The 23,229-nt window shown below is 34.6% G+C and overlaps 2 protein-coding genes across 2 annotated transcripts in view; both read right to left on the bottom strand.

Annotated features, from left to right (window-relative positions):
- The window catches only part of LOC126780769 (neuralized-like protein 4), a 31,325-nt gene extending 22,325 nt beyond the window's left edge, over positions 1–9,000 (bottom strand). Inside the window, exons 1-12 of the mRNA XM_050505453.1 lie at positions 8,507–9,000; positions 8,020–8,121; positions 5,164–5,277; positions 4,871–5,032; positions 3,430–3,559; positions 3,291–3,357; positions 3,050–3,182; positions 2,668–2,823; positions 1,708–1,848; positions 1,142–1,229; positions 851–953; positions 385–561 (exon numbers count right to left, since the gene is read on the bottom strand). Coding sequence (XP_050361410.1) covers positions 385–561; positions 851–953; positions 1,142–1,229; positions 1,708–1,848; positions 2,668–2,823; positions 3,050–3,182; positions 3,291–3,357; positions 3,430–3,559; positions 4,871–5,032; positions 5,164–5,277; positions 8,020–8,121; positions 8,507–8,659 — 1,526 coding nt within the window. The 5' untranslated portion in view covers positions 8,660–9,000. The remainder of the gene's footprint in view (positions 1–384; positions 562–850; positions 954–1,141; positions 1,230–1,707; positions 1,849–2,667; positions 2,824–3,049; positions 3,183–3,290; positions 3,358–3,429; positions 3,560–4,870; positions 5,033–5,163; positions 5,278–8,019; positions 8,122–8,506) is intronic.
- Positions 9,001–16,530: 7,530 nt separating this feature from the next.
- LOC126780455 (uncharacterized) lies at positions 16,531–22,222 on the bottom strand. Its single transcript, XM_050504954.1, has 11 exons — positions 22,078–22,222; positions 20,558–20,690; positions 19,700–19,822; positions 19,437–19,579; positions 19,146–19,325; positions 19,007–19,044; positions 18,860–18,925; positions 17,968–18,048; positions 17,812–17,880; positions 17,294–17,374; positions 16,531–16,976 (listed from the first exon to the last, which is right to left on the bottom strand). Exons 1-11 carry the CDS (start codon positions 22,147–22,149, stop codon positions 16,739–16,741), a joined length of 1,224 nt encoding a protein of 407 aa, XP_050360911.1. The 5' UTR covers positions 22,150–22,222; the 3' UTR covers positions 16,531–16,738.
- Between the last annotated feature and the right edge of the window lie 1,007 nt (positions 22,223–23,229).

The raw sequence follows: 23,229 nt of genomic DNA on the forward strand, positions 1-23,229 counted from the left end.
CAAGTTCGATCCTAACCCCTTGGGCTATTGTCGTATCTTAAAAAAAAAATGGGTTTTTGTTTTCTGTAAAGGCTATGTAAGAAGATTTTTTAGGTAAAGCTTTTTTAAAAACAATAAAATATTTTATATACAAAATTTCGCGTCTTCGTTGTTGACAGTTGAAAAGTTTCATCATCTGGAGGCAAACCTAGGTGCTGAAGCGGGTCATGTTTACCATAAAAATACGTAGTCAGTGGAAATGAACCAACAAGTAAAATTTCAACTCCGTAAGATAAAGAGTTAATCGTTTTAATTCACATTGCAAGATTTGAGCTTCACGAACTAACGAACATACAAATGAAACAAGCGCTTGTAAAAAGTTTTAACTATTTTACTTTCACTTACTTAGCGTTGCTCATTTTGAATGGAAATTTTATATCATTTGAAGTGTGCTGCGTGACTCCTATCTCAATGCTTCCGGCCCACTTGGGGATCACGAGATCGAGCCGCACTTGGAACAGCTCATTCGTACGTAGTGTTCTGTTGGTCATCACTACGCCATTGTTGAAGAATTCGAAAGCACTGAAATTATTTGTACACGTGTAACATGCATTTATATATATCATAATAAATAATATTATTCACGATTATGATGACATCGATATGTAAAGTATTTATAAATAAATATTATTTGAATAAGTAGGTATAGAATTACAAAAAATATAATAAGATAAATTCTTTGAAACGTGAAAAATAATAGTCTTTCTATTCATCATAACCAGATGTTTTAATCGGTTCAGTAATTATAGTTTTTTTTTTAAATTTAAAATTATATAAAAGCATGAAGTAATAATAAACAATGTATACTTACTTAGGCCTATGAGCAGTCTTACCATCGTTAATAATAATAACATACGAATCACGCAGCGTATGAAATAAAAGGCTATCTTCGTCTATCATCGGCCTGAACCTACCTTTAAAACAAAATATTACAAATTTCATAAAAAAAAAATCTTTCAAAGCGTATTAATTATATTTATTTTACAATAAAGGAGAAAATAAAGATGCAATCACTTCAAAAAGTATATAGTATTTATGCAGCAACTTTTTTTTTTTTTGATAACAAGCATTTAATGATAACAATTGTAAAATTAAGGCTTACTAGGCGCAGGTTCGTCCGGAATACTTGATACAGTTGGAATGTTGTTGACATTACTATCGATATCTTCGCATGGATCGACGATCGATACCTTTAATTAAAAAAGAAAACAAACTATAAACATATTAATTAAATTTATATTTGCACATTCTCCTACAAAAACATTAAGTAAATATTATATTCGTCTGCTAAACATTCAACGCTGATTACGTTTAAGTTTTCAGCAGAATTAGACGGGCCGGTTGGCGTGGTTAATAGATACTTGCTTTTCACGCCGAAGGGTTGTGGGTTCGATTCCCACCCAGGACAGACATTTGTGTGCATGAACATGTCTGTTTGTCCTGAGTCTGGGTGTAATTATGTATATAAGTATGTATTTACTAAAGAAATGAAGTATAATATGTAGTATATCAGTTGTCTGGTTTCCATAGAACAAGCTCTGCTTGCTCCCAGGATATTATTATAATAGATTATTTGTTTTTATATATATAAATATATAAAAAAAAAATATGTATAAAGAAGCCAATCACAACTAGATAGTACAATCCTATAAGCAAACTAACACTAACCTTGACAGTCATTCCATAGAGATCTACGACGCCCCACACTTGCTGATCAACTTTGTCGGTTGCTACACCTTGATCGATACCATTTATAAAATAATGCAGCTTGCCGTCTGATTTCCTCATCATACCGACTGTGTCGCCTTCCTACGGTATCACAAATACAAAAACCACGCTTATATTAACAAACATACGTTCAAGTGTGTGTGTGATACATACATACTGATAGATATAATATCATTCGGACAATTGCACTCAACGGTAATTGCAAATAAGCGTTATCCAATCTAGGAATCGTCTGCCCCAAAGGGCATTCGTTTATCGACATACTATTTAGCACTGTCTGCTAATTTAGCGAGCTACGTCACCTCCGGATAATCTTGGTTGCATGATTTTATTCCTCAAATATAAATGTATATATTACGCTTACAGTAACAGCCTGTTAATGTCCCACTGCTGGGCTAAGGCCTCCTCTCCCTTTTGAGGAGATGGTTTGGAGCTTATTCCACCACGCTGCTCCAATGCGGGTTGGTAGAATACACATGTGGCAGAATTTCAATGAAATTAGACACATGCAGGTTTCCTCACGATGTTTTCCTTCACCGTTAAGCACGAGACGAATTATAAACACAAATTAAGCACATGAAAATTCAGTGGTGCTTGCCCGGGTTTGAACCCACGATCATCGGTTAAGATTCACGCGTTCTTACCACTAGGCCATCTCGGCTTGACTGGACTGTGGCGTTTCTATGTTATTGTAGTAGGTAATTATTTTTTTACTAAAATAGGAACATTTTAAAACATACGGCCTTACTTATAAACTTCGTTTAACGACTGTCTAGTTAAAAACTGATTTCTCTCTTTTTGTTGTTATTGATTTGATATTTTAACGAAGAAAACACAGCATTGTTTGACTAATCACTTGTTAAATAACGTTTACAAGTAATGCCAATAAGTAAGACGTACCCTTAGTTCGTCGAGATTGAAGTTGCCATACTCCATACAAGTTCCATGTCCATTGAGCAGCACTTTGCAACCGGACATCATGATTGTTCCAGAGTCCATATTTGTCATTGTTGATGGAAACCTTATTGTTGCAGGGTTGTGAGTTGTTACGCCAACCTTGTAAGCAAGTTTAAGCGTTAGTAAAAATTAATTGGTTTTATTTTGTTAACATGTCAATATTTTAAATAAGCATAATTACGAAACAAATATTATTCAAGGCTAATAATATAAAACGCGTATATTTTATTGGAGAACGTTCATCATCCTACGAGAATGGGAAATATTTGCGTTGCGTCAATTTAAAAAAAAAAAAAAAACATTCTAATTTAGATAGTAAAGCTACCTCTATGCTTCCACTCCATTTGTCTACGAGTCTGTCTATACGTATTTCAAAGAGCTCATTATCGTATAGCGGCCGGTGCGTCATCACAACACCATTATTGTAGTCGTCTAAGGGCCTCGCCCGTTCCGCAGATCTTAAAAATATCAATAATTATTTAAAGGTTCTAAAATTCAACTGTTAAAATTTAATCAACAACTACTGTATTCCCATCAAACTAAGAAAAAAAAAATGTTAGTCTTACTTGTTGTTGGCCGAAAGCTTCACCAATATTCCACAGCGAGAATGAAATCGTAACCGATCATGAGCAACTGTAAAACGGAACGGTTAATTTAAAAATATTTCTACTAATCATTAATAGCCGCTGCGGCATGAGAACGTACCCGTAGCGCATGACACATCTGTCGGCATCGAAATATAAACTTCATTATGCTCTTTAGGATATGATGACTCCGGTGCTACTGCGTCTTCGCTCGACGTTAAAGTATCATCATTGTTAGGATCCTCTTCTATCTATGAGATTACAAATAATATATTCGCAACATTATATTTTTTTATAGAATAGGAAGGCGGACGAGCATATGGGCCACCTGATGGTATGTGGTCACCAACGCCCATAGACATTGGCATTGTAAGAAATGTTAACCATCGCTTACATCACCAATGCGTCGGAATGTTATGTCATTGTGCCTGTAATTACACTGGCTCACTCACCCTTCAAACCGGAACACAACAATACCAAAGTACTGCTGTTTAGCGGTAGAAGATCATACATATTATGTTTATTCGACGTTTTGCCTTCAGGTATTTCTGATTAGCCAAAGGGCTGTAAAATACAGCCTGTAATGTCCTCAAACAGAGAGGAGAATAATAAGCCTCGCTGCTCCGATGTGGGATGCATATGTTTAATGCAGGTTTAATTCTCCAGCGAGGACGATATTAATTATACTATTTTTTACTTTTATTAAGTGCGCCTTATCTTTATCTACATCAGCATTGTTAAACTTTACATTTGTTATTATTATTATTAAACAACTATATTGCACACAAAAAAAAAGAAAAACAAAAACAAAATTTTGTTTAATATTTAAACACGCTAATATCATAAAATATATAAAAAAGAAACGTCATTTAAGAACATATGTTGCGTTAGATAGGGAGCCTCTATGGAGGGATTTATAACTTTAGGCTAAGACCGGGGCGAGGTTGGGCGAGGGTTGGCGAGCGATGACGCGCAAGGCAGCAACCTCTCCCGGTTATCGACCGTCGTGTTATGCAACTCGCATTGAATACGTGACGATGCAATTTTCCAAATACATGATCATTGCGAATCCTAAACTTATTAATATCCGGACATTTTTAACTTAGAGAATCACTACATTATAAAATGTACAATGATACGATGTTTCAATGAGACGCTAATACGATTGTTTTTATATAAGGATTAATCTAATTCAATTAAATAGATAATTCAACAACTACGATAAATGTTTTTAATGTGATCAAACAAATGGAGTCATTAAATCATGAAATGCATAGTTTTTTTTTTAAAAATGTTTAATATGTGGGTAGTGTGCATACCTTATTACAAATAAGTTATTATGTATATTAATGAGCCCCATTTAAGACGCCAAACAATTGATATATGTTGTATAAAACTAGCGAGATTATGAATTGCGGAAAATTTTTATATAATTATAATATATTTTTACAATTTTATAAAAAAATATAATAAAAATATTATTTTATGTTTTCATGCGACGTGCGCATGCGAAATCGGACCGAGTAACTAGTATATAATATAAGAAAAACATAAAGACATACTTGATCCAAGCTGTTCTCCATGATAGTACCCATGCCATTTGTGTGGATAATGGACACCTGTACACATTGTCCATATAAATCAATTACAGCAAACAACCTTGATGGGAGATCTCTCGCTGCTATGCCTAAACATCTGCCATTAACGTAGAATGTCAATTCTCCCTATTAATAAAAATATTTTTTATTATTTTAATACAAATAATTTTTATTATTTTAATACAAATAAGGATTTAAAAATCATATACTATTTATATATTTAATGTATATGTCAACATTTCAATGATGTAACTTGCCTTACTAGACCTCATAACACCAAGAGTATCTCCTTCGTGAAGAGTATCCAACTCGGGACCATATGAATTTATTAAGGTCACACCATCTTTCACTATTGAACTTCCAGACATAATCTAAAAATATACACATACACATGTAATTTTTTTTTAATTAAATATTAATGATAAGTAAAATATATAGTGATGTCATATGATATAATTAGAAACACCTACTGTTAAGTTAATGTTTTACATAAATCAGATAACTTATTATTATACCTATTTATATATATTATATAAATATACTATAATTATATGATAATTATAGGATTGATACCCAAGGCTATGATTATATCACTTTATAAACTTATAAAAGGTTTATTTAAAAATAAATCCAATGTTAACACTTGTTTCCTTTTTGAAATTATTGAACCTTTAATATACTTCAAGAAAATAATAAAAGTAAAATGTTTAATTGAACTTAACAATTTAATTAAACTAAATTTAAATTTTAAAAATATTATGTATTTGAGGGAACAAGGAACAAAAAAAAATGAATTTATTACAAATAAGTTATGAATGAGTTTTTTTTTTTTATATTCAATACAATAACAATACACATAATTTATAAGGATACAATCAAACCTACAGTCCACAAGCTTGGTAATAACTTTTATTGCAGGTGACAGAGACACTAGTACGTTGTTGTACACTGGTAAACTAAAAAGAAATAAATTTTCTTAATATTTATGTTGTAAATTTCATGTTTTGTTGTATAAAAAATAAATCATGTTTTTAAAATGATGTTTTATTATTTTTCTGCAGACTTAAATCCAATATGTATGTATGTTATACCATTGACAAAGGTACCATATAGTATTGTAAATATACTTTAATGTTGTTTGCAATGCATTTTATATCCAAATAACTACTAAACTGTTGAATTGTCTTTAGTTTATGGTCTATCTCCATTTTCGGATCAGTCTCAGTTTATGGACTTATTTAACTGCTCATTCAGTGCGGTTTTTATTGTTCATATTTTATGGGTAGGTTATAGTTGGTTACTATGTGTATACATAGTTAGTCTAATTTTAATTGAATATTTGTACTTTTATTGTTAACACCAGTGTGTGCAAGGGCTGTTTCAAAAGTCAATTTGAGTATTAACAGAGGCGAGTATCCACAAAGAGATATTAATTTTTACTGATATAAGCAGCCTGGTATCTTGAAAGTTTTGGTCTCAATATAAGCCCAGTCGGTGTTATTTAATGCTTATGTAGTGTTTTAGTCAGGCGGTATTATAAATTTCTTTGTTTGACTGTCAGTCCGGGAATTGGTAATTCAGAAAGTAGCGTAGCTTACTAGTGATACCAACGCCGGAGCAGGTCCCAAACAAAGGTGGAAGCTGACATATTTGAAGACGCTTTTCGGAGGATCTAATATGCACGGTTATACTACAAAGATGCTTTTCGGAGGGTCTAAAATGAACGGTTATACTATAAAGATGCTACCACCATGTTTATACAAAACCCTTACGTCAGATTTCAATATAATATATTTGCTCATCATGGAATGATCGTTGTAATGATTACCTATTATTAGTTTTTAAACTGGATATTATACATACAAGTAAAACCTAATTCATTGTTATCATTGTTTGCTAAAAATTGGTTTTGTTTATTACCACATCCTACGTCTTTAATACCCTTAGCATGTACCTATTGTGGGGAAGTGGCTGGTGAATGGTAACCCACCCCGGAACACGGAAAAAGCACACATAATGTTTCCACACCGATAGCCCAGTACTCCACTTAGTAGTACATGTAGTACAGCCTTCAGTATTTTATTATAACTAGTTTAATTAATAAACCAAATGTGTCATTTTTTTACACAGTATATTGAAGCATTGAAGAAATATATTTATTGTACTACTTCAGATTAAACTAGACTTGGTGGTAGGGCTTTGTGCATGCCTCTCTGGACAGGTACTACTCACCCATTACATATTCTACTGCCAAACAGCAGTACTTATTGTTTTATTCTGATTTGTGGAAGAGTGAGGTAATATAACTACAGCCCCATGTTAATTTGTACAAGGTGTTTCTAATTATTTTGAGATAATTATAAAATTTTAAGTTGGCATAATTATTCCATTCACTTAATTTAAAATGATTATGTGTCAATTCGAATACATAATTATTTTTTCTTAAATTGGTTATTTTTCTACTTTTATTAAATATTTATTGGTATGAAAGAGACTACCGAGCTTCCTGTAGTGGCCTTTTAAAGGATATGTATTAGATATTGAATACTGAATACAATTAGAAAGTTGTAAATATGGAACCATATTATTTACAGAGTAGTAATTATCTTGATGTTTATTTCATTGACAAGTGTTGTTCTAGCATTCAAGACCATAGATCTCGAGCTCATAAAAAGTTATTGGATTTTTCTTCCGAGAAATTATTGGTTGTAAGGTGTAAGGTTGTATCAGGATTTGACGGGCTATCAGAATAAGATAAAATAATAGAGAGCATTTGTTTGTGTGTACACTTATTTTCTAATATATGTACAATGCAGCTTATCTCCCATGAGAATGGCCAACATGGTTGAAATCAGTCAGAAAGACATCATCAATGTTGAAAAATAAGCTATTGCCCATGGAGTTAATATATCAAGGTAGGTAGACCTTGATATGGAACTCGGTGATGTTATAACCAGATCTATCTGGTTAAAATTTTAACTAGTGAATTTGTCTTATTTGGCCTTTTTTTCGTTTTGCATTCTCTTTCAGTCCCTCAGTAGTCACCTTTAGTTACCGTTACGTTTGTCACCTAACATTATTTAAGCTACAGAAACACATATAAAAATTATTACCCATGCCGTGTTCCTCAATTTAGTAGCTGTTGCAGGTAGTTCCATATATTCGGGATCTAGAGTTGTTACACCAATTTCTAGGCTACCATTCCAAACATTAACCTTCAAAATATAATTAATCAATAAGCATCTTGAATATGATCAAATTAAATAACATAACAAAAAATATGAGTTTTAATACTCAGGTACAAAATATATATAGATAATATCATGCTAACATTTCAATATTTTAAAATTACTTTAAATAAAGATTTTTAGACAAGTGAATCTTAAAAGATAAGTAATTTATAAAAATATAGCAGTATTATGTTAATCTGTAGAATTTTATTAAAATTAATGTGCCAACGCACGATTATTAGCAGTTTCTTGAAAGGCAGACCAGACCTTCGGTCTTATGAGCCTACATCTGATATATCCTTCTAAAAATATTTCAATACTATTGATTTTGTTATGCTTAACTATAAAATATAAGAATATTTTAACCTACCTTTCTATCGATGCACACTTCAAATATAACATCATCTAAGATCGGTTCCGCACTTAATATCAAGCCATGATTAAATTCTACAAAATTTCTAACAGCCGTCGTATTGTCGTGTAAAAGAGTCACTCTATCACCACACCGTCTATGAAACTTCATTTTGTTTCCACATATAATAGTCTTTCTACACACGGACACAATAAATTATAACGAATTTGCGTATTTTAAGTAATTGCTCAGTCATTTTTAAAACTACGGCAAATGCGTTTGAAGTAATGCAATTGTCAGCACCCATTTTGTATTGATTAAAAAAATAAGTAGAAATCTTGGAGTTTAATAAATGGTAGAAGATAAAAATTAAACTACAAATATCGCACCATTGTGATTTGAAAAAGTAATAAATATCGCGAAATCACAGTACAATTTATAAAAAAAAAAGGAAGACGAATAAAATCGTTAAATTTTACAGACACTGCCCCGACCGCTCCGTGTCTACTGGAGTCTGGACTAGGGCCTGGGCATTATTGATCCACTAAAACATAGAGGAAGCGGATGAAGGTGTTCCCAGCCTCTAGGTAGCAAGTGTTGATATAAATAAGATAATAATATAGATAGATAGATAGATATTATATTTCTGAATATAATTATTCCGAACTTAAAATATTTACGACGATAAGACATATGTGAAAAGACTAAAAGTCGTTAAAAATATCATTAAACTGCATTGTGCTCTAATACACCTTCCGAATTAAACGTGAAAAGACTATTATTATAAGTTAAGTGCTTAAATAAATTTTCATAGCTGGCAGCACATACAAAAGATTATAAGGATACTTCCACTCACTGTGCAAAAACAAAACGAAAGTTCTATGTAATAGTAATATTTTTTTATAAATACCTTATACCTCTTTTAGTTTTATATTTTTCTACATTCATTATTACATAATAATCACCGTCATTCTATCTTAAAACTCAAATGATAACTTGTATAAAGAGGACCGTGCGAATGTTGTTTCCTTTTTTATATAGAAAAAGTTTTATTTTGATCATTTCCTATTTAAATCTTTAATGGAGACTATGTGGTACTCACTGGTGGTAGGGCTTTGTGCAAACTCGTCTGGGTAGGTACCACCCACTCATCAGATATTCTACCGCAAAACAGCAATACTTGATATTGTTGTGTTCCGGTTTGAAGGGTGAGTGAGCCAGTGTAATTACAGGCACAAGGGACATAAAATCTTAGTTCCCAAGGTTGGTGGCGCATTGGCTATAAGCGATGGTTGACATTTCTTACAATGCCAATGTCTAAGTTCGTTTGGTGACCACTTACCATCAGGTGGCCCATATGCTCGTCCACCTTCCTATTCTATAAAATAAAAAAATAAAAAAAATGTATAAAAAGGTACTACAGATACAAATAATTTGCATTTTTTAAATATAACCATAACCTCATAATCATAAAATCATAACACACAAATAGCCCAAAAATAAACTAATACAATTTTATTATGGATCAAAGTTGCTTGTTAAAGCCGATTTTAATAAAGTTGAATATTTGAATTTTGATTCTGCTTTAACTCAAATATTAAATAATTAAGGATGTAAGGATTAAATAATTAAATATGTAAGGATATTTCATTAAGGAAAAATAAGATAGCCAAAAATGAATCATTATTTAATTAAACCAATTATAATAGATTTTCTTTACAAACGTTCCTGTCTAAAAATCAGCCGCAATCTGAATTCAGTTCTCCAATTAGGTACATCTTTTTTCAAATATTTTAAAAAGGTTAATGTTTTTTTTTATTACAGATAATTATTTTACAGAGAATCAACAGAATAATAATTAATTAGCCGAATAATATCCAAATAATATATATCTTGTGAAAGCATGGAGTAAGTATTTGTTGATAGAATATACTTTAATTGTATTTTGTTACATGCCTATATTATTTAGTTATTGGAAATAGTAACCACTGAGTTTCGTGTCAGTTCTTCCTGGGAGAATTTACATTCCGAAAAATAACAGTCCAAATAGCCTACTTGAATAAAATATTTTTAATTGAGTGATGTAATTTGATTGAGTACTTTCTTTATATTTGCCGGGAGGGCAAATGACTCTACTCCACCTGATGGTAAGTGGTAGTAGAGTCCAAACGCGACGACGGCCAGTACAGTCGGGAGGAATCTTCTCTGCCGCCCTCGTCTTGCCGGCCTGCATACCTTTTCACGCTTCGTTTGAAGGAACCCGGGTTGTAAAAGGAAGGGGAACACGTGAGCTGGTAAGGAATTCCATTTTTTGGAAGTGCGCGATGGAATTGATGTCACAGTTAGGCGGTGACATCGAGAGCCAGCATGGGTAGACTTATGAAGGAAGGGAGAAGCAGGAATTAGAGAGAATAATTCATCAGAGCACTCGCCATGATACAGTCGATAGATTTTATAACAGCCTTGATGTAATCCCTTGAACTAAGGTCGCAGCGAACGTTAATCCCCAGCATGGCGATTTTGCTTTGTATACACCAGCAGAGTGCCACAGAGGGAGGGCAGAGAGGAAAATGGTGACTTTTTCGCTGTGACAGCGCATACCTGTGTTTTCTTGGCATTAAACTCAACAAGATTATCAGAGCCCCATTTGGCGATGAGTTCTAACGTCCTATAGAGTTTAATGACAAGTTCCCCCCGCCTCTCCTCAATTTCCGCTCGCCCAGCCACTGCGCGTCCGTGGTATCCACCATGCACTGTACTATCGTCTGCATAGCAATGTATGTTCCCAAGAGAGAGCATATTTTTTTTTTATATTCGCCGGGAGGGCAAATGACTCTACTCCACCTGATGGTAAGTGGTAGTAGAGTCCAAACGCGACGACGGCCAGTACAGACGGGAAAAACGTTCTGCACTAGCCGCCTTCGCCTTGCCGGCCCGCAAGATGCCTCTTCACGCCTCGTTTGAAGGAACCCGGGTTGTAAGAGGAGGGGAACACGTGAGCTGGTAAGGAATTCCATTTTTTGGAAGTGCGACAAAGAAAGGAGTTGCCAAATTTCTTTGTTCGCGATGGAATTGATGTCACAGTTAGGCGGTGACATCGAGAATCAGCTCGCGTGGACTTAAGAAGGAAGGGCGAAGCAGGAATTAGAGAGAATAATTCCTCAGAGCACTCGCCGTGATACAGTCGATAGAAAGCGCTCAGTGCTGCTATCTCACGACGCAATTGTAAAGGTTCAAGGGTGTTTGTGACCTTTACGTCGCCAATAATGCGTACGGCACGTCGCTGCAACCGGTCTAAGGCCTCAAGTAGGTACTTAGCGGAGCCATCCCAAAGGTGCGAGCAATATTCCACGCAAGACCGTACCTGTGTTTTGTACAGCAGGCACAGTTGTTGAGGCGTGAAAAAGCGCCGCACCTTGTTCAGAACTCCGACTTTCCGTGAAGCTGTTTTTATAACAGCCTCGATGTAATCCCTTGGACTAAGGTCGCAGCGAACGTCAATCCCCAGCATGGCGATTTTGCTTTGCATCACCAGCGGAGTACCACAGAGGGAGGGAAGAGGGGAAAATGTTGACTTTTTCGCCGTGAGAGCGCATACCTGTGTTTTCTTGGCATTAAACTCAACAAGATTATCAGAGCCCCATTTGGCGATGAGCTCTAACGTCCTATTGAGTTCAATGACAAGATTCTCCGGCCTCTCCTCAGTTTCCGCCCGCCCAGCCACTGCGCGTCCGTGGTATCCACCATGCACTGTACTATCATCTGCATAGCAATGTATGTTCCCAAGGGAGAGCATATCATTGATATGCAAAAGAAAGAGTGTGGGAGATAGCACAGATCCCTGGGGGACCCCAGCATTCACTACATAGAATTGTGAAGCGCAACCATCTACTAAAACACGAAGGCTACGCTTGTGTAGGAAGCTGGCAATCCAGGTGCATAGCTGAGCAGGCAGACCATATGCCGGTAGCTTGGAGAGAAGACTTCTGTGCCAGACCCTGTCGAAAGCCTTAGAGATATCGAGGCTGACAGCCAACGATTCTCCATGCTTGTCGATAGCTTCACCCCAGAGGTGTGTTACGTACGCTAGAAGATCACCTGTGGACCGTTTTGATCGAAACCCGTACTGACGATCATTAATTAGACAGTGATCTTCTAGGTAATGGATCAGTTGGTTGTTTAAAATCCGTTCCGTCACCTTACAAAGTACTGAGGTGATAGCTATTGGCCGATAATTTGCCGGGTCAGACCGATCCCCTTTTTTGGGAACCGCTTGCACATTAGCTCTTCTCCAAGCCTCCGGCACACTTCCCGAAGAGAGAGAAAGTTGGAACAGGCGCGTTAACACAGGAGACAGCTCCGCTGCGCACTTCTTCAGCACTATGGCTGGTATTCCATCGGGACCGCTAGCTTTCCGTACATCAAGTGATTGCAGCTCCGCACGCACATCACGTTGCCTGATTTTAATGTCAGGCATCGTATGGCCACATGCAGGTATTGTAGGTGGCAGTGCACTACAATCATCGATGACGGAATTGTCGGCAAAGAGTTTAGCCAGGAGATCAGCTTGCTCTTGCGGACTGTGAGCTAGCGATCCGTCCGGATTTCTGAGCGGTGGCAGCGAAGGTTGGCAGAAATTGTTTTGCACAGACTTGGTCAGACGCCAGAAGCTACGGGAGCCCCTAGGATGCGAAACAAGGTCATGACCAATCTGTACAATGCGCTGTGCATCCGCTCTCGTGTATGCCTTTCTACAGGACTTGGAATTTTTATTATAGTTTGCTTTCAGTGAGTCAATGTTAGATGCCCCGCTAATACAGCCGTTGATCCACTTGCGATATGCCGCCTGCTTAGATGATACAGCATCGGCACATTCACGAGTGAACCAACGGTTACGCGTACTCCTACTGACGAGATCTAAGCTAGGAATGTAGTATTCCATTCCCAGCATGATCTCGCCAGCAACAGCAGCGGCACCAGCTGTCGGGTCATTCCCACTGAAGCAACGTTCCTTCCAAGGGACCGACGCATAGTAATCGCGCATACCGTCCCAATCCGCCGACTTATAGTGCCAAACGCGACGTTTGCATACCGCTAGTGGCGGCAGCTTGGCCTGTGGCATTCTGGTAGAAATAAGGCTGTGATCCGAAGAGCCAAGAGGAGCCTGAACCACAACCTGATATTCCACCGGGTGAGAAGTCAGCAGAAGGTCCAGTAGAGAAGGTGCTTGCCCATCAATGTCTGGGATCCTGGTGGGCTGATCAACCAGTTGGGTCAAGTCATGTGTGAGGGCAAAAGCATGAGCAGTCCTTCCAGCATGGTCAGTTTTGAGGGATTTCAACCTATATATATATATATATCATTGATAACCTATATATATATATATATATATATATATATATATATATATATATATATATATATATATATATATATATATATCATTGATATGCAAAAGAATGAGTGTGGGAGATAGCACAGATCCCTGGGAGACCCCAGCATTCACTACATAGAATTGTGAAGCGCAACCATCAACGAAAACATGACTAACTACGCATGTGAAAGAAGCTGGCAATCCAGGTGCAAAGCTGAGCAGGTAGACCATATATCGGCAGCTTGGAGAGAAGGCTTCTGTGCCAGACGCTATCGAAAGCCTTGGAGATATCGAGGCTGACAGCCAACGAACGATAGCTTCACCCCTGTGTTACGTACACTAGAAGATCACCTGTGGACCGCTTTGGTCGAAAACCGTACTGACGATCATTAATTAGACAGTGATTTTCTAGGTAATGGATCAATTGGTTGTTTAGTATCCTTTCCATCACCTTACAAAGGACTGAGGTGATAGCTATTGGCTGATATTTTGCCGGGTCAGACCAATCCCCTTTTGGGAACCACCGCGCACATCTTCAGCACTATGGCTGGTATTCCATCGGGACCGCTAGCTTTCCGTACATAAAGTGATTCCAGCTACACTAAAGTGATTGCAACCACATGCACATCACGTTGCCTGATTTTGATGTCAGGCATCGTGTGGCCACATGAAGGTATTGTTGGTGGCAGCGCACTACAATCATCGATCACGGAGTTATCGGCAAAGAGCTTAGCCAGGAGATCGGCTTTCTCCTGCGGACTGTGAGCTAGCGATCCGTCCGGATTCCTGAGCGGTGGCAGCGAAGGTTGGCAGAAATTGTTTATGCACAGACTTGGTCACACGCTAGAAGTTACGGGAGCCCCTAGGATGCGAAATAAGGTCATGACCAATTTGTACGTGTATGTCTTCCTATAGGACTTGAAGTTTTTGTTGTAGTTTGCTTTCAGTGGGTCAATGTTAAATGCCCCGCTAATGCAGCCGTTGATCCACGCGCGATCCAATGGTTACGCGTACCCCTACTCATGAGATCTGAGCTAGGAATGTAGTATTCCATTCCCATCATGATCTCATCAGTAACAGCAGCGGCACTAGCTGTCGGGTCATTTCCACTGAAGCGACGTTCCTTCCAAGGGACTGACACATAGTAATCGCGCATACCGTCCCAATCTGCCGACTTACGTCAGGTTAGTTAGTCTGTGCAGCATCGTAATGTAGCAGTTCGATATTTAATGTAGCGAAAAACGCATGCGTAATATTTTAAGAACACGCTTCGGAGATCGGAATTTAATTTCATAGGAAAGAAATATCAGGTCATATACATTATGACTATTATCGAATTACCTTTTCATTACCTTCATACTTTAGGTTACTCAACATATTGTTCACATTGGTTCATATATATATATATATATATATATATATTTATCAGAAGAAGTAGGATAGTACACGTCGTCGTCAATTACAGCCGAGATGGCCCTGTGGTAAGAACGCGTGAATCTTAACCGATGATCGTGGGTTCAAACCCTAGCAAGCACCACTGAATTTTCATGTGCTTAATTTGTGATTATAATTCATCTCGTGCTTTACGGTGAAGGAAAACATCGTGAGGAAACCTGCATGTGTCTAATTTCACTGAAGTTCTGCCACATGTGAATTCTACCAACCCGCATTGGAGCAGCGTGGTGGAATAAGCTCCAAACCTTCTCCTCAAAAAGAGGAGAGGAGGCCTTTAACCCAGCAGTGGGACATTCACAGGCTGTTACGGTACGGTACACTACTATCGCTTTGAGGAAGAATTCGTGGCATATTTATGTATTTTTTCATCTGATCTGTTTTTCATTTATTGATATGATTCTTTTATAAATAGATCCCAGTAAACTCAGTTTATAGGTCGGTAGAGAAAGTTCAACCGTTATAAGTCTTGACAATGTCACGGGTTAGGTTATATTAAAACCTACTAGTTGACAGTAACGCGTATTTACTGTTTGCTTTAATTGTCATCTTTTTGCAAATGAAGGAAATATAATAAAAAAATCCTTTACATATTGGCACTAAATGGTACTAAATGAATCTTTTGCGACTCTTGACGGCGAAAATGTATGGGATGGGGTGAGGGTCTATAAGAAAATATAACTTTTACATAAAATAATAACACTGGTAAATATTTAAAAATATAATTAAATAAAAAACAAACACAACATGCGATCAGCCAAATAGGAAGGGGTTGCTGACTGACAATGTGTTTATAATATTCATTTTTATTTTTTACTTATACAACAATAGTGTTGTATAAGTAAAAAATAAATAATTAAGGTATATAACATTAAATATTTATATAACCATGTAAAAGGTAAAATAAGGAAGAAATAAGTTGATACATTAATAACCGTGTTACTATAACCCTTACCAAGAAAACATTTTTCTTACCTGTCAATCCCCACATAGAGAAACAACAGCGACATTTACACTACACTGTCTGATTATAATTACTATTGTCTACCGTCCCTCAAAATGTTAGCCATGAATAAATAAATACCGAATGATATGAAAATTAAGTATGTGTATTGTTGTCTACACTTTTCACCGGGTTTTTGATATTGTTAAATCATCAGTTTTTATAAAGACTTTTCTTTCAAAGGTCTAAGCAGGATTAAAAAAAAACAAAGAATCCGTTTACTACTTACTATAATTCCCAAATTAATAAGTAAGCATTTACAGTTGCATATTAAAGTATTCTATGTCTTTACTTTCAGGTGTAAATGTTCTTTTAAGATTTCTGATTTTCTTTCGCTTTTTTTTTGACAGATTATAAGTTCAACGTAAATTAAAAAAAAGTTTTGTTTCGTTAGGTAAAAATTATTTGGATTATTTTAATTCTATGGATACTTGAGGGCCGACTTTAGTCTTCGAGGTGGAGGACTATAGTCTGGGTCAGGTACTGGAGGCGCAGGAGGCCAAGCATCACGACGCCATTGCGGGTCATTTGTAGGTGTTGTAGGTGGCTTCACAGCTATAGGTCGTTTTGGTTCCTCAAGGTATGAAAACGGGCGTGATCCTAGACCTGTCCCGGAACCAATTTGACTGTGCAGCCATGTGTCTGGACGTTTATTATTCCTGAGCAAATAAGATATAACAATTTAGTGCCAACATTTGTGCTTTGAACGTTCATGATTTCTATAAAATGGAACATAATTTATTATGTATAAAAAGCTTTTGTCTACACGCTTATATAGAAGCCCCCCTTATGGACCAAAAGATAATACCACAGAATATTAAACCTATTATTTGATAATACTTACATCATTTCAATATTTTAGTTAATAAATATATCTAAATAATAATTTGTTTATATTTTTGTATAAATGCATATTTTTAACAGCATAATTTGAATATGACAAAACCATAATAAATGAAAAACAGCTACTACTTACTTGTAATCGGACAAATGGTTTTCTTTTATGGGAGTTCTTGGAGGTTCATCGTCGTGATTGAACGCTGGATTTACTTGAGGCCTTGTGGAACGAAGTTTTACATAATATACAGAGGAATTGTTAGTTTATTAAAAAAATCAAATCAAAATCATGTTTTCGAATATATAAATTAGACACCAAGTTTCGCTCATGTTGGCGAATCTCATAGAGCCACTATGCAGGAGATAATTTAGCGTAGGCGTCTATGGGCAAATATGGTTATTTTCTCAATCTCACAGTCAAAGACGAGGCAATGTGTACAGACCAGAAAGAAACCAGGCCTACGGTTTTAGATGTGCAAAATTAGCGTGTAACACAGCATACTAAATAACTACTAAGAATATCTTGATAGAAAATAATTGTTATTGACTCGACTAGAGCTTCGCACTAGTTTGATTCTAAGTCAACAATAATATTAACATGCCTATATTATCATAACATTAAACGAATATCTATTGTTTAATGAATTAAACGCTCACCCCCGGGGATATCCCACGTACATATCGTTGCGGTGCAGATTCCATGGATCTTCTACTCTTTTCGCATTACTAGGCAATAAAAAAGTATTATATTAAAGGTAAGAAAAATATTCTTAACAAATCTATAAATTTATTGATACTCATGTCGTGACTTACTTTGCATTGTCATGGCTTAAGGGATTTCCTCTCATTGGAACAGGATGAGGTTGTTCCTCATGGGGCTGGTTTAACGAAGAACTACGGATAAAAGAATAACTTAATTTAAAAACAAAGTACGTACTAATATAAAAAATTGCCTGTTAGAATTAGTAAATTTCAATAACGACTGCAGAATCATTGTCTTGTGAGCAAATTTTACGAATACATAATATTATACAAACATAAATAAATAAACACATTTAAGTAAAATTAATTCGCAGGTTTCCTAAAAACCAAAACCAGCTACAATTTTGCAGGAGCTTTAAGGCGAGTTCATAATGATGCAAATAACCTACATATGACCGCAATAATAATTTAAAAATATTTGCTTTTTTTGGAACTACCGATATTCTATAACGTATGGGAATATTTAAAACCAACTATATCACAGCTGCAAATACAATACAAAAAGAACATTTTATTAAAATAGTATTGTGACATCTATATAAATAAAAATCAGATGCTGAGGAAGGTTGAACCGATTTGGTGTTACCCTATCGGTTGAATGTCCGAATTAGATTTTTATGGAAAGAAAAGTTTTGTGAAAAAAAACCACTCGGAAAATTTCTACATTTCTGGAAAAACTGTCGTACTTTTTTCTAGGAGATTAGGACGCTACATAAATTACGCGCCGCTTACGGCGCGATAAATTATGCAACAATATTTGCTGGTTTTTTGTTTTCTTTGTTATGCTTCCAAAATAGAAATAACTCAAATGATACAAAACTTTATGGTTTTTTCGCGACGTTCAATTGTGGGTAAAATGTAGCTACTAGTAACACTCTTATATTCTGTATTATTATTATATTTTATACATATATTATAGTACATTAATAAAAAAGGTACTTACCCTCTTATACCCATAAATACGTCATTACGTTGAGCATTCCAAGGATCTTCATATCTTTTTGGTGAGCTGTGATAATCGAAATATGCGTTATTTATCAACTTATTAAAACAAAATATTTTTTTATATTACATCATCAAAATTACTCACTCAAAGGCGTTTAATACTCCCAATTTGTGAATTGGATGCTAAAACATAAATAAAATAAAAAATTATTATAGTAAATTTTAAATTCTAGTTTATAAATAAAGTTTTGGTATATATTTAAGTGAGTTAGTAAGGTTAGTACCTCATCTTCATGTGTTTTTTTTTTATACTCAACAATGTAAGATACTAGTAAGACGAGAAGAACGATGTTTATTGCATAGCCAATAAATCCCTTGAGCGATACAGTCATAAGTAGAAAAGCTCCCAGCCGAATCATGTCTAATTGATAGTTTGGGGATGCCAAACCGGGCGCATTTAAGCTCTGTAAGAAAATTAGTTTAATTATGCATAAAAAGTACTTCCTCTTCGATAATTGAATATCTTTAAACTTTATTATTTATTTAATTATGTTATAAAATATATTACAACATACCAAACGGTCATTCATAGTTTGATAGTCCATACCAAAGTGTACGCCTAGGGTTAGATCAACCACTAAGGAAGCTAAGCAGGCACCGACATATATATAGGCGACGATATCTAAGTATTGAGAGGGACCTTCTTCCTTGCTTGCAACTGGATAACAATTAATTTGCGTAATTTATTTCTTAAAACTTAATATATTTACACAAATAACTGCTTATTAACAAATTTTGACTTAAATTATAGCTTTGATTAATTAAAATTAAAAATTACCTGATATTAACGCAATTGAAGCGACAAGATTAATTACGGCAAAGACCAAGATAATAATTGTTAATATAAAGACTGAGTGAACCTTTGTAAGGTTCTCTATAGACAACGGACTGCAGGTTTCATCTGAAAATGCATAGTATTATCATTATTTACATCTTCAACCAATTATTACTAGATATGTTTGACTTAATCTTCAATTAAGTCTCTCATCCTTTATTGTAGTTTAAGTGGAACGTAACGTCTCTAATTTTAAGCAAACCTAATAATACCTGTACCTTTTGTTATTTCTTAATTAATGTCCATGACCTTATTATTATTATTATACCTTAATTTCTATGACTAAGTTACCATAAAGAGCCCCAATGCTTTCAATGTCAATTCAACTAGTTCGCGCGGTAGTCGAACCTCTGGATCATTTGCGATGAATTCATGCGGATTCATCGCAATGCTGTATTTAATCTTTATTAAACTGAGTTTTTTTTGTCTATATTATTTGGTTGGTTTGGTTCAGTTTGGTTGTAAAATTTAGGCGTAAGATGTTGATGATGCAAAGGAGAATATCCTTTGTGTTCTGTTTTAATTTCTTTAGTGTTCCTCTGAATCTAAACCAACGTTAAGATCGTGGTCGGGCCCTTCCATATGAGATTTATATGTATACTTTTATTTTTTTAAATATAAATTTATGGGTACTGTTTTAAATCAAACGTTTGTCCATTGCTGTCCGCACCATAAATACCGTAAACGTTCATTGTTCGTTTCATTGGATACGTGATGGATCACGTAAGCAATAACAATTGCAAATGGTCGTCTCGCAGACTATTCAATATTAAGCACTTTATCTGTAATCAAAATACTCACCTTGAACGTAAACTCGAGCAATTGTTACCAAGAAATAATCGGCGCCCGTAGAATTTGCTAAGTTACCGATGTTGCAATCGTAACGGAGTATTAGAGCTAGTATACATAGCACTATATTTGTCAACGATAGAATCTGCAAAACACCGGGATTCATATAGCTATTATTTAAAAAAAGGCAGATGTGATATGCCTATATTGCATTATTTATATCAACACATATTTTGCCCTATAAGAGACAATATTTCATAATATTTCACGACTTAATCGAATTTAATATCAGTATAGATATTAGTATAGAGTATTAGTATAATATTTAGTTGTAAGTTTTCAATAAATGCGAGACAGTAAAGTAACTTTCATTCGCAATTTCGATCCTCTGGGTAATAAATGGACCAGCTCTCCTATCACAAGTTTAGGCAATAAGACTAGGTGTTCTATTTTAAATCAAAGTTATCCCCAGGTCAATGCGCTTCAACTGAAAACTCAATTTATATCCTATTTTGATATAAAAATTGCTCTATTGTGATGAATACAGTTTATTGTAATTATATTTAAAATTATATTCTTTAGAAATATACGTATACATTTATAAGCAGTATATTAGTAAGTAACATAAATTATGACTAATCATAAATAAATATTTATAATTATGACAATAGCATTAAAAATGTAGCGTAGCATTCATTAGGACCAATAACATCGCTAAAATGCGACGAAGAGTGCATATCAATTCATAGATGATAATAAATTGATTAAAAGCGATAAGCCAACAAAGTAGATGACGCTAGTGCTCTATGTGAAAAGTACTATAAAATAAAAATAAAAGTAAAAAAAATATTGAATGAAAGCTAGGATTACTAATAAGGTTTAAAGAAAACGTCTTCTATGTTTACAATGATTTTTACATAAAACGTCGCTTTGAGAATACGTTAATAAAAATAGATCGATGAATATCAAACAAAAAAAATTTAATCTATGGTCGTAAGTATAAAAATAATCAAAAATTCCTTGGAATGATAATAATTAGCGGAAGTAAAGTAAAGTAAGTACGTAATTTATTTATTTTTGCGTAGAAATAGAAACAAAATTGATACATCATTAATTTTAATATAAAAAATTAATTAATAAAAAATCGAGTAAATCTATGATAATAATTCATATCAATATTAATTAGTAGGCAAGTCATGTTTGAATATCCATAATTTCTCATTTTCCAGTATTTTTTTACATAATTTAGGCAGCGATTTTGGTGAACGTTATTTAAAAATATGTACTTCGCACTTCGATAAATTAGTGTACCCAACATGTTGGGAGCAACACAATCAAATGACTATCAAAGTTCGCAATGCATCATAATAAAGTAGTATTATTTAAGTAACCTATCAATCAGATCATTTAAACTAGATATTGCGTAGAGAAATAATTCACTTTCATAAGCTCTAGAAAATATTCACGATCGCATAATTATTTACAATATTTCATATAAAAATAAAAACTAGTTACTGAATAAAAATACTTACAATAGAAAGCCCCGCTGAAACGGAAGCGGTAACAATTATTTCCGAAGGGGTGTTTAATTTATTTTTATTCATGTTCACTTTTATTAGCTACATTTATTATGTATACAACACGTCATACCGGTTTACTGGCCGATCATGAAGGGACTATATCACTTTTAATCGCAAAACGATAATTATTATCGGTATTAATAAACAATATTATCTTTACAAGCGTATCGATTACTTAGAAAAGTTTTACATAAATTAGAAAACCTTTAAGCTGAAGAGCTCAGATATGTATCCATACACAAGTACGGATTGATTTAGTATACCATTTTTAAGTTTACCCTACACGTACTATATTGGGTAAGAAAAATGTTAAGAAAAAATATTTTCCAAATACGAGCATTATACCTGTAGTTTTCCTGCCAGTTAAGTACTTTAGTTTAGTACTTTACACTCGGTCACTCTTACAAAATTACTATCTCTCCGGCAAAGTTTTTATCTGTCCGAATACGACCTTTTAATAACTTCACTTTTTACGAAGAGGAAGGAAGTAAAGTTTATTATTACCGAATTTTCAGATATTATAATTGGAAGTTGACCGTTAGAGGGTTTTGTTTTGATATAGGTACCTACGCTCTGCAAAATGTCTAATTTAAAAACTTAAATTCCCAAGTATATTTGTTATATTTTATATGTTGACGATTGAGAGGATGAGAGGTGGACGAGAACATCTCACGGATATCTTCACGTTCATTAGAAAGTGATTTCGATGATCCTTTTTTATTCAATATTTTATAACTCGAGAATGTTCGCATTTCAATTAAAAAATATATACATACTATATAGGTTGGTCATCATTTGTATCCTTTAAACAGTGCTTTATACAATCGAGCTCGCGGCGAACGCTTGGGAAGCTTACTTCTAAGAAACTAAAGCTTTTATAAGAATGAAAATAAAACTTTGATTTTACAAAAAATATCATATGAAAATCAATTTCAATAAGTTTTCTGTATAGAACCTTTTTGCAATTTGACATGAACACTTGACAAAAATGTCTATATTCTAAATGTCTAAATAGCTAATTAACTAAAATTATAGAAGAAATGAAAAAAAAAATATTCTAAATACTTTTTTAGCAAAATGTTATGTCAAAGCCAGAAGTATTAT

This window comes from Nymphalis io, chromosome Z (assembly GCF_905147045.1).
Source record: "Nymphalis io chromosome Z, ilAglIoxx1.1, whole genome shotgun sequence".
Classification (NCBI taxonomy): domain Eukaryota; kingdom Metazoa; phylum Arthropoda; class Insecta; order Lepidoptera; family Nymphalidae; genus Nymphalis; species Nymphalis io.